Source organism: Hydra vulgaris, chromosome 05 (genome assembly GCF_038396675.1).
Source record: "Hydra vulgaris chromosome 05, alternate assembly HydraT2T_AEP".
In the NCBI taxonomy this organism is placed as follows: domain Eukaryota; kingdom Metazoa; phylum Cnidaria; class Hydrozoa; order Anthoathecata; family Hydridae; genus Hydra; species Hydra vulgaris.
This window is the reverse complement of record NC_088924.1, coordinates 10,244,381-10,260,996: the sequence shown is the minus strand read 5'-3', so window position 1 is coordinate 10,260,996 and position 16,616 is coordinate 10,244,381. Positions and strand designations below refer to the sequence as shown.

At 25.7% G+C, this 16,616-nt stretch overlaps 1 protein-coding gene across 1 annotated transcript in view; it reads left to right on the top strand.

Moving 5' to 3' along the window:
• LOC136071849 (protein BCCIP homolog) overlaps positions 1–16,616 on the top strand; it is a 34,320-nt gene that overhangs the window by 5,217 nt on the left and 12,487 nt on the right. Inside the window, exons 2-4 of the mRNA XM_065797334.1 lie at positions 1,994–2,068; positions 7,250–7,330; positions 7,978–8,043. Coding sequence (XP_065653406.1) covers positions 1,994–2,068; positions 7,250–7,330; positions 7,978–8,043 — 222 coding nt within the window. The remainder of the gene's footprint in view (positions 1–1,993; positions 2,069–7,249; positions 7,331–7,977; positions 8,044–16,616) is intronic.

The following is a 16,616-nucleotide window of genomic DNA, read 5'->3' as shown; positions in this document are numbered from 1 at the left end:
TCAAAAAAGCACTCAAAAGCAAGGGTTTGAAGGCTTACACAAGAAAAAAACTCCAAAGCAATTAATTGATGGAGAATTAAAAGCAATTCTATGTGCAAAGTAGTTTGTCAAACTTTTTAACCGAGAAAATTTATGCATTAATGAGGCCAACGAAACATACTGCAAAAAATATTTCTCACAGTTGCCCGGTCATCAATATTATTATCATTTAAAAGATGTCTATGTTAGCAACAAATTTAAGTATTTTTTGACTGAAAAGTTTGCTCCAAAGTTCCTCATGTGGCAATTAATTTGCTTTTGTGGCCTTATTAGTGCTCCATTTATCACTCAAAAGTCTTTGACTTTCGATTTGTATATTGTTGAATGTTTTCAGAAACCTCTTTGGCCATTTATTAACAAACATTGCAAAACAACTATCTTTTGGCAACAGAAAGACAATGCAAAACAACTATCTTTTGTCCAGAAAGACAATGGAGTAGTACAACCAAAATGGCATCGAATTTGTCCCAAAAGATGTGAATCAAATTGTCTCAAAAGATGTAAATCTTCCAAAACTGCCCTGAGTAGTGGTTTTTCAAGAGTTACTGGGCAATTGTAAAAGTAATCTTTTTAAAAAGCAACAAATCAGTGAAAGATGACAAAAAATTTAAGCAAAATTGGATAGCAGCATCAAAAAAGGTCACTGAAAGCACTTACTCTCAAAAAATTTTAATTATTTTCTAAGTGTCCACTGAAATCTGTACTAACTAATTAAAAACTTTAAATAATACAATAAATTTCATTATAAAAAATATGGAATCAATTTGTTATTTATTTTTTAAGTTATTGTTAAGTACATACAGCCAGAAAGTACTGAGCCCAACTGATAAAATGTTGCATTTGACCTTTTTTTAAGTTGATCAGTAAAATTATGATTTATTGACATCATTTCCCTTTTTTTTCAGTTTTTTTGTTGGTCAGCGACATGTAGCTGAAATTATTGATTAACTAAAGTTGCTTTTTAACAGATATATTCTTGAAAAACTTTAGAAACTTGAAATCTAATTAATCAAATAAAACAAATGACTGCTAAAACATTTGATAGATTAGATTTGGCTGCTTAAAAGGTTTGGTAGATTAGATATGGTTGTTAAATAGTTGTATAATTCTCTTCAACTGTTGAAGAGGGAACTTTTTTAATTTTTTTTTAATTTGCAAAGTGTTGTACTACTTCTCTATAACTGGAGGATGGTGGATGGTGGGCGAAACCAGATCATAAAAAAAGTTGTGTGTTAAAATAAAACTCACTTAATAAAATTCTTTATATGTGAAAAGTATGAAAATAATTCAAAAAATCTTTAACAAGGAAGCTGGCTAACAAAGATGTCACTAAGCATTACCCTAATGTGTAGTTTTTGTATGTATGCTTTGAAGAAACATCATTTGCACAGTAAAATAAATCAATTTAGTGTGTAAACACTTGAGTTTGTACATTTTATATGTATTGAAAGTGAAATATAAAAGTATATGAATTATAATTATATATAACTATAATATTAATTTTTGTGTATTAATATTAATTTAATAATAATATTTTAAATTAGTACTACTGTATTAATTTAAAACTACATATACACCAGCAAATTTTATTTTAATAAAAAAAAAATTGCATAATAGATTATTAATAAACAAATAATAAATATAATAAATAATAAATAATGGAAAAATAAGTAAAGAATAGTAGATTTAGAATCAGAAAATTGTATATGTTGTGCTATAAATGTAAGCTTAAAATGTGCTTAAAATTTTAATGGTTCTAACACAAGGGCTATTTAAGCATTTATTGACAATTATAACCTCTTGTTAACCCCTAGAATCTATGACACTTTTTAATTGCCTATATATTTATAACTTTATAATTTTTTTTTCAATTCTTTTTTTTTTTTAAGATATAAATGTAAATAAAAGTAGAGTTTAAAGCTGAGATGCCTTTTGAAGAAGATTTTTTTTTTAGGATATAAATGTAGAGTTTGAAGCTGAGATGCCTTTTGAAGAAGATTTTCATGGAATAAAGCAGCTACTACACAATGTATTTTTTTATTGAATTTTGTTAAATGTTTTACAAAAACCTAATCGCATAACATAACTCCATGTTCCAATAATGTGATGTAATAAAATTTTTTATAGCAATGTAATATATTGTTAAGCATACTTTTAAGTAATAATGGTGGTAAAAAAAATAGTTTTTCTAAGTTTGACTTCTAGAAAAAATGCAACCATGTTATAATATTATTCAGACATAAAAATATTATTTTGTAAAAAGTTTTTAGGTATAAAATTGAGATCAAGATGGCATTTTGATTTTGCAATGCAATGCACATGATTTTTGTTACAGGTTATTATTGCATAAGTCTTTATGTATTTAAAACATGTGCTAACACAATAGCAGGCCTTGTTTTAAAGCGCTATGCGTAGAGCGATTTACATTACTTAAGCAATTTTACGTATGCAGTAAGCAATTTCGGTTAAGCGACTTTTTTATCATTTTTTAACTTTTAAATTGTTCTATAAGCAGTAAGATAAAAGAAGTTTTGAAAAAGTCGCATTAACTTTTGAATGATGTTTATGTAAAAATATTTGTTACAAAAGTTTAAATGACAATTATGTTTGATACAAGCGCTATTTACTAAAGGATTGTCCATAAATTATGCAACGCAAAACTTATTTAATAAGTTTAGTAGGAAATAATTTTGCTCTTTTGAGCGGCGGTTTTCGCTGGACTTTAAAGCTTGTTTATATACTTGGTTTAGTTAATGATTCTCTGAGGGAAAACTTTTAATACTTTGTCTTTGGTCTATAAGTTTAATTTTGCGTTACATAATTTATGGACGATCCCTAATGAAAAAAACTCAAATAAAATTAAAAGTTTATCTTTCTTTTTTTTTTTAATTTTGTTGTAATGATTGATTTTTTAAGCTTGAAGCAAAGATCATAAAAATATTATTTAACTCTGATAAAAAATATTTGATTTAATTTAAAACTAATTTAATAAAAATATATAATTTTATTCTGATAAAAAAGATTTATAATTAAATTTTGATTTAAAAATATATAATTTAATTTTGATTTAAAAATATATTTTAAAATATATATATATATATATAAAAATATATAATTTTTATTAAAATTAAAGTTAACGCTTGGGTTTAAATTAACTGTCAAATTTATTTAAAAATATTACTAAATATTATTTAATATTGAAATTTTATTTGCTCTTAAAAAAAATTAGCTCATTTTTATCTCAATTGATTTTTATGTTTTCCTTCTCAAACATTTTTTGTTTTACTCAAAATTAAGTTTTAAATAAATGGCTGCTTCAAAAATTTGCACAAAACATAAGTTGAACTTTTTTTTTATAATGAAAGTTAAATTGCAGCGATTATTTTTTAATAAATGATGTATACAGCGATATGATTTTAATAATAAAATAATAAACTAATAAACTTATAATAAATAAAGTAAATAAATTTACATAACTTTTTTATTTGTTTCTGGCTAATTTTTTATATTATTTTTATATAGCTTTTATAATAAAAAATCATTGGTAGTTGCAAAGGCGCTATTAGAAATAATCATTTTAAAAATACAAAAATTTAAAATATTTTAATTCATTTATGCAAATGTCTAGAAAAAGAAAGAAGTTTGTTAATAATAATTTTTTAAAAATGCAATATTATATTTATTTAATATTAAAAAAATAATAATAATAAAATAAACATTCCCTTAGTAATAATAAAATAGCCGTTAAATAACATTTAACTTGTTTTGCAGTAATTAATATTATTGAAGTAATTTTAAAAAGTTAATGTCTTTAAAAAATAAAAAGAGAGTTTTATGACGTCAAATATTGCGTTAAGCTAATGCATTAAGCAATTTTTATTTAAAACAAGACCTGAATAGTAGGGTGGAGTGAATTTTAGTTTTTTTTACAATTCGTTTAGCCTGGGTGTGCAAAAGTTGTCTATTCATTTCAGAAATACTCTGGAAAAAAATTTTTTTTTTTAAAAATAACTATTTAAAAAATAAAATTGTTATTTTATAGTTTATTGCAGAAAAAATGACCTTTTAAACTAAAAATGAAAAAAGTTTATTTTTTCTAATTATAATTTCATAAAAATCTTAAATAATAATGTTTTTATAAAATAATTGTTATTTTTGAAATTTTTATAAAATTTTGCTTCTTTTGAGACCCAACATGACATACTTTTGAAAATTTTTTTTTTACATAATATTAGGGACCCAATAAAATTTTAAAGGTCTTGAGGAACCTCAAGATAATTTCCTAGAGCATTGATATTTTTCCAGAGTATTTCTGAAATGAATAGACAACTTTTGCACACCCAGGCTAAACGAATTGTAAAAAAAACTAAAATTCACTCCACCCTACTGAATAGCATTAACCATTATTTTTTATTAGTCTTATTTTCAATAGGAGCAAGGAATAATACCAAAGGTATGGCTTGTAGCAAATGTGACACTTGTTCATAGAAAGTTTCAAAATAGACCCAATTAAATACAAATTAGTTTTCATTACTTATGTGACATGTAGATTAATGGAGAAAGTAGTTGATATAAAGATTATCATTATCTATTGTCTCTCATCTTAAATTAAATTATTAGTATTGTTTTGTAAACAAAAAATCATGGTTTCATAAACAAAATTACAAACTTACTTAAGACTATTGATTTCTTGGTTTATATATCATGTAAGCTTCTTGTTGACATACTGAGGCATTTGACAAAGTTCTTCACATAAAACTGTTACAAAACTTAAATGAAGAAATTAGTATCAAGAAATGTAAGCTAATGCATTTCAACCAATCCAAATCTGTTCTACATCCCAGCTTCATTGACAACCACAAATTAAATAGCAACAGAATTTTATTAAAATGAGATCTTTCAATCTTGCAATAGTAAAACAAATAAATGTTTCTAGACTAACAATATGCTCAGTTTCCTAAAACACAGTTTATTAGCAGAGATGAAAAGGTTTGGAAAAAGCTATATATAACTTGTGTATATTCACTTTTAGATTTTTTAGTTGCTGTTTTGTGTCTTTATTTAGAATTTCAAAGCAACACTGTGTAAAAAAAGTAAAACAAAAAATTTTTAATTCTGGGGCGTGTTGTGAAAAAAAAAATAATATGAGTGGTGTGCCTCACTTTATTATATATCATACTTTGTTATATATTATTATATTTCATTATATATCTACTTCATTATACCCTACTTTATTCTTTCATTCATATCTTTCTACTTCATTCTTTCATTCATTCATTATACTTCAAATAGTTTTTTTACACAATAAATCTAAATTTTTTTATTTTAAGATTTAACTCTTAGATAAAAACAAAATATTTTTAAAAGTACCTGACATCATTTCCTGGATCTTCTTTCAAATTTTTTTTTTTAGAAACATCTTTAGAAGCAAATTTCTCAGTTTGAATTTGTTAGTGGTCTATAAACCTTTTTACTAATAAAAACATTGCTAGTCTGGCAATTTTTAAAAGTATTTTGCAATATTTTTTATTGACTTTATTTATGCGCAAGTTTTCTTGGTTTAAAGTTTTATATAGCATTTTTAAACAATGAGATGTTTTAATTTCTCCATTGGATTGCTTTTAGTTTAGGTTTAAATACTTTTCTTATTAAAGATTGACTGCACTCAAATTTTTTGGCGAGATCTCTCTGCTACTTATATTTGTCTTTATGGAGTGAATGTTTGATTTTGTATTATATTTATCTTTTAATTCTTATATTAACACAAGTCAATTTTGAAATGTTAACTTGTGACAAAGAAGCATTTGAAAAAAAAATTCTGAACTTTCATTTGATATTTGTTTACTTGTTTTAACCTGATAACTATGGTAACCAATACTTAACAACAATACAATTAAACTACAACTCATTAGCTTTTTTGTGCAAAATAGTTTAAAAAATCTGTTGAGTAGTAATTAACAATTAAAGGTTGATGAACTTCATCAAAGGGTGCTGAACTTCATTGAATGGTGCAATGAGATGAACAATGAAAATATGCGACTTTTAATCAAAAATTAGTTTTATGCAGAATAAAATTGCTTTAATTAACTGGTATATTGATCAAATTACTATTCCAGCTGTGTATATATGTGTGTGTATATATATACACACACATATATACACAGCTGGAATAGTAATTTATATATATAGTGTGTGTATATATATATATATATATATATATATATATATATATATATATATATATATATATATATATATATATATATATATATATATATATATATATATATATATATATATATATATATATATATATATATATATATATATATATATATATATATATATATATATATATATATATATATATATATATATATATATATATATGTTAGGACCCTGCAAATCAAGTGTTGCTTCAATTCGAGATTCGATTTGAAAAAAATGCATTGATTTTTATCAAATCATTTATTTCCGGATATTTCCAATCCATTTCATAGATATATGGTGCTATGGTACTATCAAAATAGATTTATTTATCCAAAAATACCTAGAGTATATCAAAAACAATTTGTTTTAATTTTTTTTGAAATGTGTGCTATAAAAAAATGTTTAAACTCAGATTTCCTCATATTGCTGATTCGATTCGATCTTCTATAGCGTATTTAGATAAGCATTTGCTCACTAGTTTTGCTTATCTTTATAGTATATGGCATTTTCAGAAAAAGAAAAAAAAAACTGTTTTTGTTTTGGTATATAAGATTTTGTTTGGTGATATATATTTTTTAAATATCTTCGTTCATATTAGTGTTAATATGTTTAGTCTAATATTCTTGTGTTAAAAGTTTACAACTCCAAAATATCTTTTAAACTTCCAATGTAGTACAAATTTAACTTATTTAGAATTATTTTTTACAGCACAGTTATAAAATGTTAAAATTTATAAATTACAGAGTAAGATTAAATCATAAAATTGAAAGCTGTAAAATTATCATGATATATTAAAAAATAATTGCTGAATTTTTCCTTCACAGTACAATTTTAACATTATAATCAGAAATATTAAGTGCAAAATGCAATTTTGTTATTACTTTACAACTTTATTTTTATTTACAATTTTATTACTAGTATGCAATCCTTGAGTTGAGTCATGGGTTTAAGATTGTTTTAAACTCTGTGTCAAATGAAATTTTGATATAACTTTTTTTAGGTTTTTGTGACACTTCATGTTGATATTTCTGAGCTTTGTGAATTGATAATAAACCAAGAAAATGTTGGCAGCACAATGAAGGTAAAGTATATGTTACATATTTATCATTACATTTAACTTTTCTATATAAAAAACAAACATATTATAAAGAATCACAAAAATGTTTACATATAAAAAAAAGATATTTTTTTTTTGTTTTTTTTTTTGTTATTCACCTCCTCAAGGCCGAGAAGGCCACTACAGATGAGTAGGCTACTTGATAGTGGTTATAACCCACTCTCAACACTATAATAATTCCGAAACATGAACCTTGACGAACAAGGTGGCTGCGTGGAGAAACAAGTTGAATGCGGTACTACCAGGGACGTGGTGGGGATTGAACTCGGAACCTCTCGCTTATGAAGCAAGCGCTTTACCACTACACCACCACCGCATATCTAAATGACAAAAGTTTTTATATATAAAAAAAAACAACTAAAAATTTAATATAACACTTATGAAAGAATATTTTTGAAAAAATTTATGCTTTTGAGTCAAGTGTAAATTTGAATGTAAATCAAGTTTGAGTTTAAGTTTTTAATGAAATTATCAAATTATTGAAAATTACAAGTTATTTTGTTGTTAGTGACATCTAGTGACATTTATTTTGTTAGACAATTATGATTTTTTTTGTGTGTGTTGCTCATAGTAAGTCATTGAAACATTTAAAAGTTAATAATTGTTTTCAGATAGCTGATGAAAAAGATAGTGAAGTCTATGGCATCTTTACAGTTCTCAGCTTCAAAAAACATGGGGTAGGTCTTAACAAATGTTGCTTATATTTTTTCTACTTTTTTTTTTTTTTTTTAAACATCCATTATTTTATAACAAAGAGCCTTGAACATATAAATGTATACTTAGCAAAAAAATTTTAACAAATATGAGTAAAAGTTCCAGATAACAAATTATAAACTATTCAAACTAAGATAAGTAAAACATATTTATTAGTTAAATTTTAACAAATATTTTATTTTTTTCTCAAACACAGAAGGCCTTTCATATAAAATCTTCAACTGTGTATGAGCTGTGTATTTATAAAACCATAAAAACTATAATATAACTAAAAAAATATAAACTATAATATAACTATAAAAAAAACTCTTTATATTGAACTTCCTATAAAATGTTTAAAAAGGAAGTAATTAAGGTTTATATAAAAAAACTATAATTGACAATAATATAGTATAACTTGAATCTTATTAGTAAGAAAATTTTAAAAGTAATGTGAAAATAATTACTTTCTGTTTATGTTACTAACAGTAATAACTGTTGCTAACAGTAATAACCGATAGGTTTTATTGTGCATTAGATAAAGGTGGAGAGGTTAAGGCCATTGCTCTTAACATTTCTGAAGCTTTTGATAAAGTTTGGGATGCTAGTCTTCTCCATAAGCTTTTTTCTTATGGTGTATCTGACAACATCTTTAAGATTATTGAATCCTTTCTTTCCAATCGTAGTATAAAAATTGTCCTCGATGGAGAGCACTCTTCTCCTTATTCCGTAACCTCAGGGGTTCCTCAAGGTTCTATCCTTGGACCTATACTCTTTTTAATTTACATTAATGATCTTCCAGATATTCTCACATCTAAGGTGGCATTGTTTGCTGATGATGCTACCATTTATTCTTGTCGTGATAAGAAGCCAACACTCTAATGGCTTGGAGGGGGCATTTGAGCTTGAAAAGGATCCATTTTGCTACAGCATAGGGCTCGCAGTGCTGGTGAACTTCAATTCAGATAAAACTCAATTTTTTCAGCCAATCGTTATTGCAATTTAGATCTTCCTATATTTATGAACGGTGATGTACTTGATGAGTCATCTACTCTTTGTCTTCTAGGATTAACTCTTCCGATTTTTCTTGGAAAAATGCTATTAAAAATTAAATCTAAAACCTATGTAAAGGTCAAAATCTACTCGTCATCTTCTAGGATTAACTCTTACTTCCAATCTGTCTTGGAAACCATATATCAAATCAGTTGCAAAGTTAGCATCTCTAAGGTTGCATCTCCTTATCAAGCTCGACACTTTCTTACTTTGGATTCTATTCTCTATCTCTATAAATCTCAAATCCGGCCTTGTATGGAATACTGTTGCCATATCTGGGATGGATCTTCTAATGATGCCCTTTTTCTTTTAGACAAGGTGCAGAAACGCATATGTAAACTTAGTTGAACCTGCTCTTCCATCCAACCTCCAACCATTATCACTTTATCGTAATGTTGCTTCTCTTTCTCTTTTCTACAAATACTACAATGGGCACTGCTTTAAAAAGCTAGCGTCTCTTGTGCCGTCTACTAAAATTCTATATCTTGTTACTCGTCATTCAATTATGTGTCATCCTTTTTCTGTGACTGTTTCTTAAGTGCTCCAAAAACTCATATTTGTCTAGTTTTTTTCCTCGATCATCAGTTTTTTGGAATTCACTTTCTTCATCTTGCTTTCCTGTTTCATATATTTTGCATTCCTTTAAGTTGTCTGTCAATCGTTATCTTGCTATACAATCTTTATCTTTTCTCTTCCAGTAACTTCCAACTCTAATTAGTAGTTGCTTGCAGCCTTGTTGGAAGCAAAGATGTTTAAAAAAAAAAAATTTTCATTGTATCATGTCCCTGTTTATGCAGGTTCATACTTCCTTCTGTGTTTGAGAAAAAATTAAAATATTTGTTAAAATTTAACCAATACAGTTTACTCATCTTAGTTTAAATAGTTTGTTACCTGGAGCTTTTACAGAGACACAGGTAGTGAATTATGCTTTTAAAATATAAATATATTAAAATTGTTTATTTTTTTTGACTTCAATGAGTGTCTTTATGTTTAGTTTATGATTATAGTATATCTGTAATAATTTAGACTACTTTGTCATATTTCAATTGACACTTGTTAGATTATATTTGTTTATTTATAAAATAGAAGTTTAAACTTGATGATTCAATTAAAGTATTCCAATTAGTTAAAATCTGTATTTATTTGAAATATCGATTAACTGAAAGAGAAAGAATGCTGGATTACCGTGAGTAGATTTTATGTTCAAATTTCAAAAAACAACGAAAGTTTCAAGATGCTGTGTGCAAAGGACATAACTATGACACAAAGTAAGTGATGCTCATGCAAGCAAAAAATGCTCTGGAAATCCTAAAAAAGTGTACAATCAGTTTAATGATTTAAGATTAGCACTTCCATTGCCAAAGAATGACTGAAGAAATTTGGCTTGCATTGGCGTTTAGATGCTTATTAAGGCCAATTAAAACCATTATTAAGGCCAATTAATAAGACAAAAGCATTAAGGTGGGCTAAAAACTTTGCCGCATGGTTATTTTTGAATTAGTATATTTTTATGCACAATAACATGCCAGCAAAATCTTCAAAAGCTTCGAAGAACTTCGGAGAAATGTGCGAGAAGAGCAGCTATTTTCTATAAATAACCTCTGGCAGTTATATTGTTGCAAATAAAATGGAACGCAATACAATTTGAAACTTTTTATAAATTATTTGGTTATATGCAGTGGTGGCAATCTAGCTATCTTCATTACTGATGTATTTATCTCTCATGAAGTTAATTAGTTCTATAAAACTTTTCTCAAACAAGTTTTGGTATTTGTAAAAGTTAACAATAAACACATACTTATCTTATCATACATAGACTAAATGATGGTAATTTAGTATAATATATTGCTGAATCCTTCAAAATAGCTCATAGCTAAATTAGGAAACCCTATGATGGCTGCTTCATTGTCGGTAGTCTTAACATATCACATTTCCTATGTCCAGACACCCTATGGTTGCTCAAACTATATGTTGGACTTGTTATTTATCTACAGGTTCATTCCAGTAGAATTCAACAATTTTCTATCTAAGTTGGTGGCACTATGTCACAGATTTTGCTCTTTTTTTGAAATTATGTTATTAATAATAAAATATGAAAAATCTGAAAATTTCAATGTATTTGCATTACCCGTTACTAAATTATAGGCATTAAAAAATTTGTGATGGAAGCCTACTTTTTAAAAATCTGTGTTTTTGGCATTTTAATACGTTTATAACTTTTTTCTGTAATATGATAAATTCATATTTTTTTATTTACTAAATAAATGTAACTTAGCTTAAATAAAAAACAAGGTGCGGCTCATTTACTTGATTTCAGAAAAAAAATATCAGCGCACAAAAGTGAAACAATTTTCATTAAATTGAAAAAAATACTACTTTTATGCCATTATAACTTTTTTCTGATGTTATAATAAACTATATATACTTTTAGAACTATAATCTCTTACAAAAAAGTAGAATTAAAATTTATTTATTGTTCAACAGAAAAAAGTATACATGGGTAAAAATTGCTAATGATGAAAATCAACAAATTTTGGGCTTAATAAAAGTAGTCATTAAAATTTTTCTGATACCTTGTACCGATCTAATAATGACAGCAAATAATAATCATGTCTAGCAGATTATTTAGCAAAAAAATTTTTCATTTGTTCAGTAAAATCTAAAAATGACAGGCCATTATATATTATGACATAATCTTATAATTTAACATGCTAATTCCACCATAATTAATTTTTAAAAATATTTTCACATGAACTGATATTACAATAAAACATTTTTATTTAACAAATGAATACAAAAGGAAGTGATGCCATGCATACATTATTTCAAATCAAAAAATATAAAATTATCTATTGTTTGTGCTTTTAGGGTGCAATTTCGGCTTTCCCAGAATTTCTTGAACTGATGTCACAGGTTCCCATAACAGGAATTATGCTGAAAAGTAAATTTATATATGAATATAAAGATTAGACAGTAAACTAATCTTCTTCAATATAAAATTATGTATGTATTAGATTATTAAATAAAAATAGACTGTGTATGTTAAGATATGACTGAAAATCTGATTAAATTCATAATTTAATACACTGCACTTAATTTTTTATTAAAAACATGATCATCAACTAAACTAATCAAATTCATGATGATTATTGACAATTGTGAATAGTTTACTAATAATTTATTTCTCATATTTTATTGGGATATATATTGCCTCACCTGATGTCAGTCAATGTGTTGGATACATCAGTGGATTGTATATTTTCACATACTTTGATTTTTCTGAAATTTCAAAAAAGGAATAAATTACAAAAATGTATGCTGTTTATTATTATTGCTATTATTTCTTGTAATTAAAAATATATTTACTTTTTTTTATTAAATAAGGTTGCTTTAACTGGAATAATAAGCGTTCCATTGATATGCTCACTGAGAGTATAAGCAGCAAGACCATTATCTGTTATTCGAAAGGTATGGAAAGATCGTGTTCCCCTTATTGGATCATCTTTTGGTATTGAGTCTGTTGAAATGATTGGCATTGAGAAACAGCTAACTTGTCAACATAGATGAATCTAAAATTAAAAATCATATTTATTTATTACTATATCATTTTTACTAATTATTTTCATACTTTTTCATTCATTACTATTTTCTAATTATTTATTTTTTATCATTTATTTTTTTATTTCAATTTTATGATTATTTTATTTTGTATTTGGACAATGTGTTATATCTTGAATCATGTGTTTTATCTCAAACATCTGACTTTGTGACATAAGATAATTTGTGGCACTCTTGATTTAAATGATCACCTAATGAACACATGTTGTTAGTCATTATGCTTGAATAATAATAAAATAATATGCATGCGTAATCAATCAATTGTCAAATCTGAATAGCTGAAATTTGTTTTTAAAAAAGCACATTAAATGCAAATTCTGAAATGAAACTAAGAGTTAATAGTAAAAATTTCAAATGCTAATAAACTATTTTCCTTAGTGACTACAATTTCTTTAAAGTGCTTACAATTATTTCAAACTATATATGTTTTTAAAGATGTTTTAACATATCATATATTTTAATAAGTGTCATTTTTACATGTTACTGAATAAATGAAAACTTTTCTTCACTAAATAATATACTATATATGATTATTATTTGCTGTCATTAGATCGGTACAAGGTATAAGAAATTTTTAATGACTATTTTTATTAAGCCCAAAATTTGTCGATTTCTATCATTGGCAATTTTTACCCATGTATATATTTTTTCTGCTAAACAATAAATAAATAAATTTTAATTCTACTTTTATGGTAGAGGTTATAGTTCTAAAAGTATATATAGTTTATTATACATCAGAAAAAAGTTATAATTGGCATAAAAGTTTTTCAATTTAATGAATACTGTTCCACTTTGTGTGCTGATATTTTTTTTCTGAAATCAAATAAATAAGCTGCACCTTGTTTTTTATTTAAGTTAAGTTACATTTATTTAGTAAATAAAAAAATATGCATTTATTGTATTACAGAAAAAAGTTATAAACATATTAAAATGCCAAAAATACAGTTTTTTAAAAAGTAGGCTTCCATCGCCAAAGGTTTTAATGCCTATAATTTAGTAATGAATAATGCAAATACATTGAAATTTTTAGATTTTTCATATTTTATTATTATTAACATAATTTTAAAAGAAGAGCAAAATCTGTGACATAGTGCCACCAACCTTTTGTAGAATTCTACTGAAATGACCCTACAGCAATAATTCTATTTTAAAATTGTTTCCTAATGCTATATTAGGTAATAATACTAAGGGCCGCTTTAATGCTATATTAGGTAATAATGCTAAGGGCCGCTTTAGTGTCACTTGAGGAGTTTGAGTTTCAAAACTGTTTCCTGAAAGTGAATCTTAGTTGTTTAGTTACAGCAAAGGTGATTATGATACAATATCAAACTTTATTGCATCAATCAAATGGAATATTTTATTTCTGCATAAAACCCTGGATCAAATGTTGATTAATTTATTAATTTCTAACAATTGTATTATTTGCGGATATTTTATCCCCAAGGTTAGTAAAACAAATAAAAAGTATAATCTTTGGGTTACTCTAAATATTAAAAACCTAATACGAGTAAAAAAATCTGCTTGGTATATCAACTGTTCAATTAAATGGAATAATAATAAACTGCTATCTTCTTAATTGTTCTGTAAAAGCTGAAATATATATAAAGCAAAAAGAGCACATAAAAAAGAAAGAATATTAACATTCCTGTGAATAGTTTCCATCATTAAAAAAGTCATACTAACCTGAATGAACTTATAATGACAACTTGGGTTTTTCTATTTCAGAGATTATTAACTTACAAATCTAAACCCCTATAAATATTTTTTCCATTTACAAAAATCTTTCATAAATTCTTTAATTCTGGAATACTACTCACTCTCTGGAAATTAGCAAATTTTAGTTCGGTCTATAAAAAGATAAATTACTTGCTAAAAACTATCGACCTACATAATCAAAGCATATTAACGATAATAACATGCCCTCTGCAAATCAACATGGCTTTTTTTACCATAAATTATGCATAAATAATCTAATAGAGCCTTTTGATATTATTTCATCTTCTATAACATTTTACCAGTTTATTGATGTAATCTTGATTTCACCAAAGCATTGATTCTCTACCTCAAAACGGACTTAAAATTAAGATATTTTGGAATAAATGGGAAACAAAATAAAAAGGTATAATAAATCAATCCCTAAAAAGCTATACTAAAATGCGTAATTTAGGAGTCATAATTTCATGTAACGCCAAGTGGAGCACACATTTTCGAACAGTTGTCTTAAAGTCCTTACAAATTCTTGGTATGCAAAAAAACATTCACTTTCATTGATGAAAATATGTCTCTCAAGTTATATAAAATGTTTATTTGACCATACCATAAATATACAGTGTCTATTTGGGTTTCCTATTTAAAAATTAATAAAACCTTGGTTGAATTTATTCAACGCAAAGCAACAATATGCTTCCTTTTCATGAGACATCTTTAATACTGCAAAAGACTGAGAAGATTGAATCTACAATCATTGACTAAGTGTTTTGGTTGGGGCAGCAATAAGCTTAGTGTTAAGAGAAATTTGCAGCTTTTTTTCACGCATTTTACACATTGAAAGTTTCCGGATTTTGCCCATGTCCAATATCATATTATGATATAAGTTGCTCATTTAACCCTTTTTTTCCCGATTTATGAAATTAAAAAAAAAAAAATTACAATGACATTCAATATTTTCAAAAAACAATTAAGAATCAGCATGTTCATTTTTAAATTGCACATGTTGCCATCTAGTTGGAAGTAGCAAAACTTAAGCATTACTTAAAATTAAAAAAAAATTAAACTTTTTGTTTATAAAGTTTGTGTTTTTGTATATAAAGTTTGTGTTGCCAGAGGCAACATTGGGAAAGAAAGGATTGAAAATATAATAGCCGCATTTATGTATATTTGACATTACCCATTAGCGTAGCAACTGCAAAAAGATCCTTAAGCTCATTAAAACACGTTTAAGGACAACAATGGCACAAATCATTTTGTTTGCACTGGACCTAATAGTAACTGAAGCAGAAATAGCAGCTTAATTATATTTTAAAAGGTGTTAAAGACCAATTTGCAGCTATAAAGACAAGAAAAAAACTTTGAATAGATTTTCTACTTACTAGACTTGCATAGTGTAACATACTGGTTTCTGTTTAATTAATTTAAAAATAAGGTTTTTATTTCCATGTATGATTTTTGTCAAGAAAAGGGAAAGGAGGGGGGAGCAGAGAAGTAATTTAGGGCCCATATTAAACTTTTGCGGGCGGAGTTTTTGGCGTTACGCTACTGATATATATATATATATATATATATATATATATATATATATATATATATATATATATTTATATATATATTTATATATATACACTGCAGGCCAAAAGTTTCCGGACACTTGATATTTTTATATAAAAAGCTAAAATCTATCCTGTCTCATTAAATTAACCAATAAAATTAATTTATAATACTTGAACTTACTAATTTTAAGTGTTTATGTAAGTTTGAGGTCAGTAATTGGGTATTACTGACCTCAAACTTAAATAAGTAAGTTTTTTTTTTTAATTGTTTATTTTAACTTGATATATAGCGTTACATTACTCTTAAGAGTTTGGTCTTGTTAAAGTTATTTATTTGTTGAAACATGAAGTAAATATTTATAATATAATGATAGCCGACTAAAATTATTAAGAATATTTAGTTTTGTTTAGTTTTCATTTGGTATTAATGATGGTTACATTAAAAAATCTTGAAAAAAATTTTAAAATTCTATAATTCGACTATTTAACTAAAAATATGGGTAAGAAACTTTCTTTAACGGTTGCAAAACGTTCTGAAATAATTACATTACATAAAGAAAGTTATTCAGTTCGTAAAATTTGCAAAAAATTAAAAGTTGCCAGAAGTACTGTACAAGATA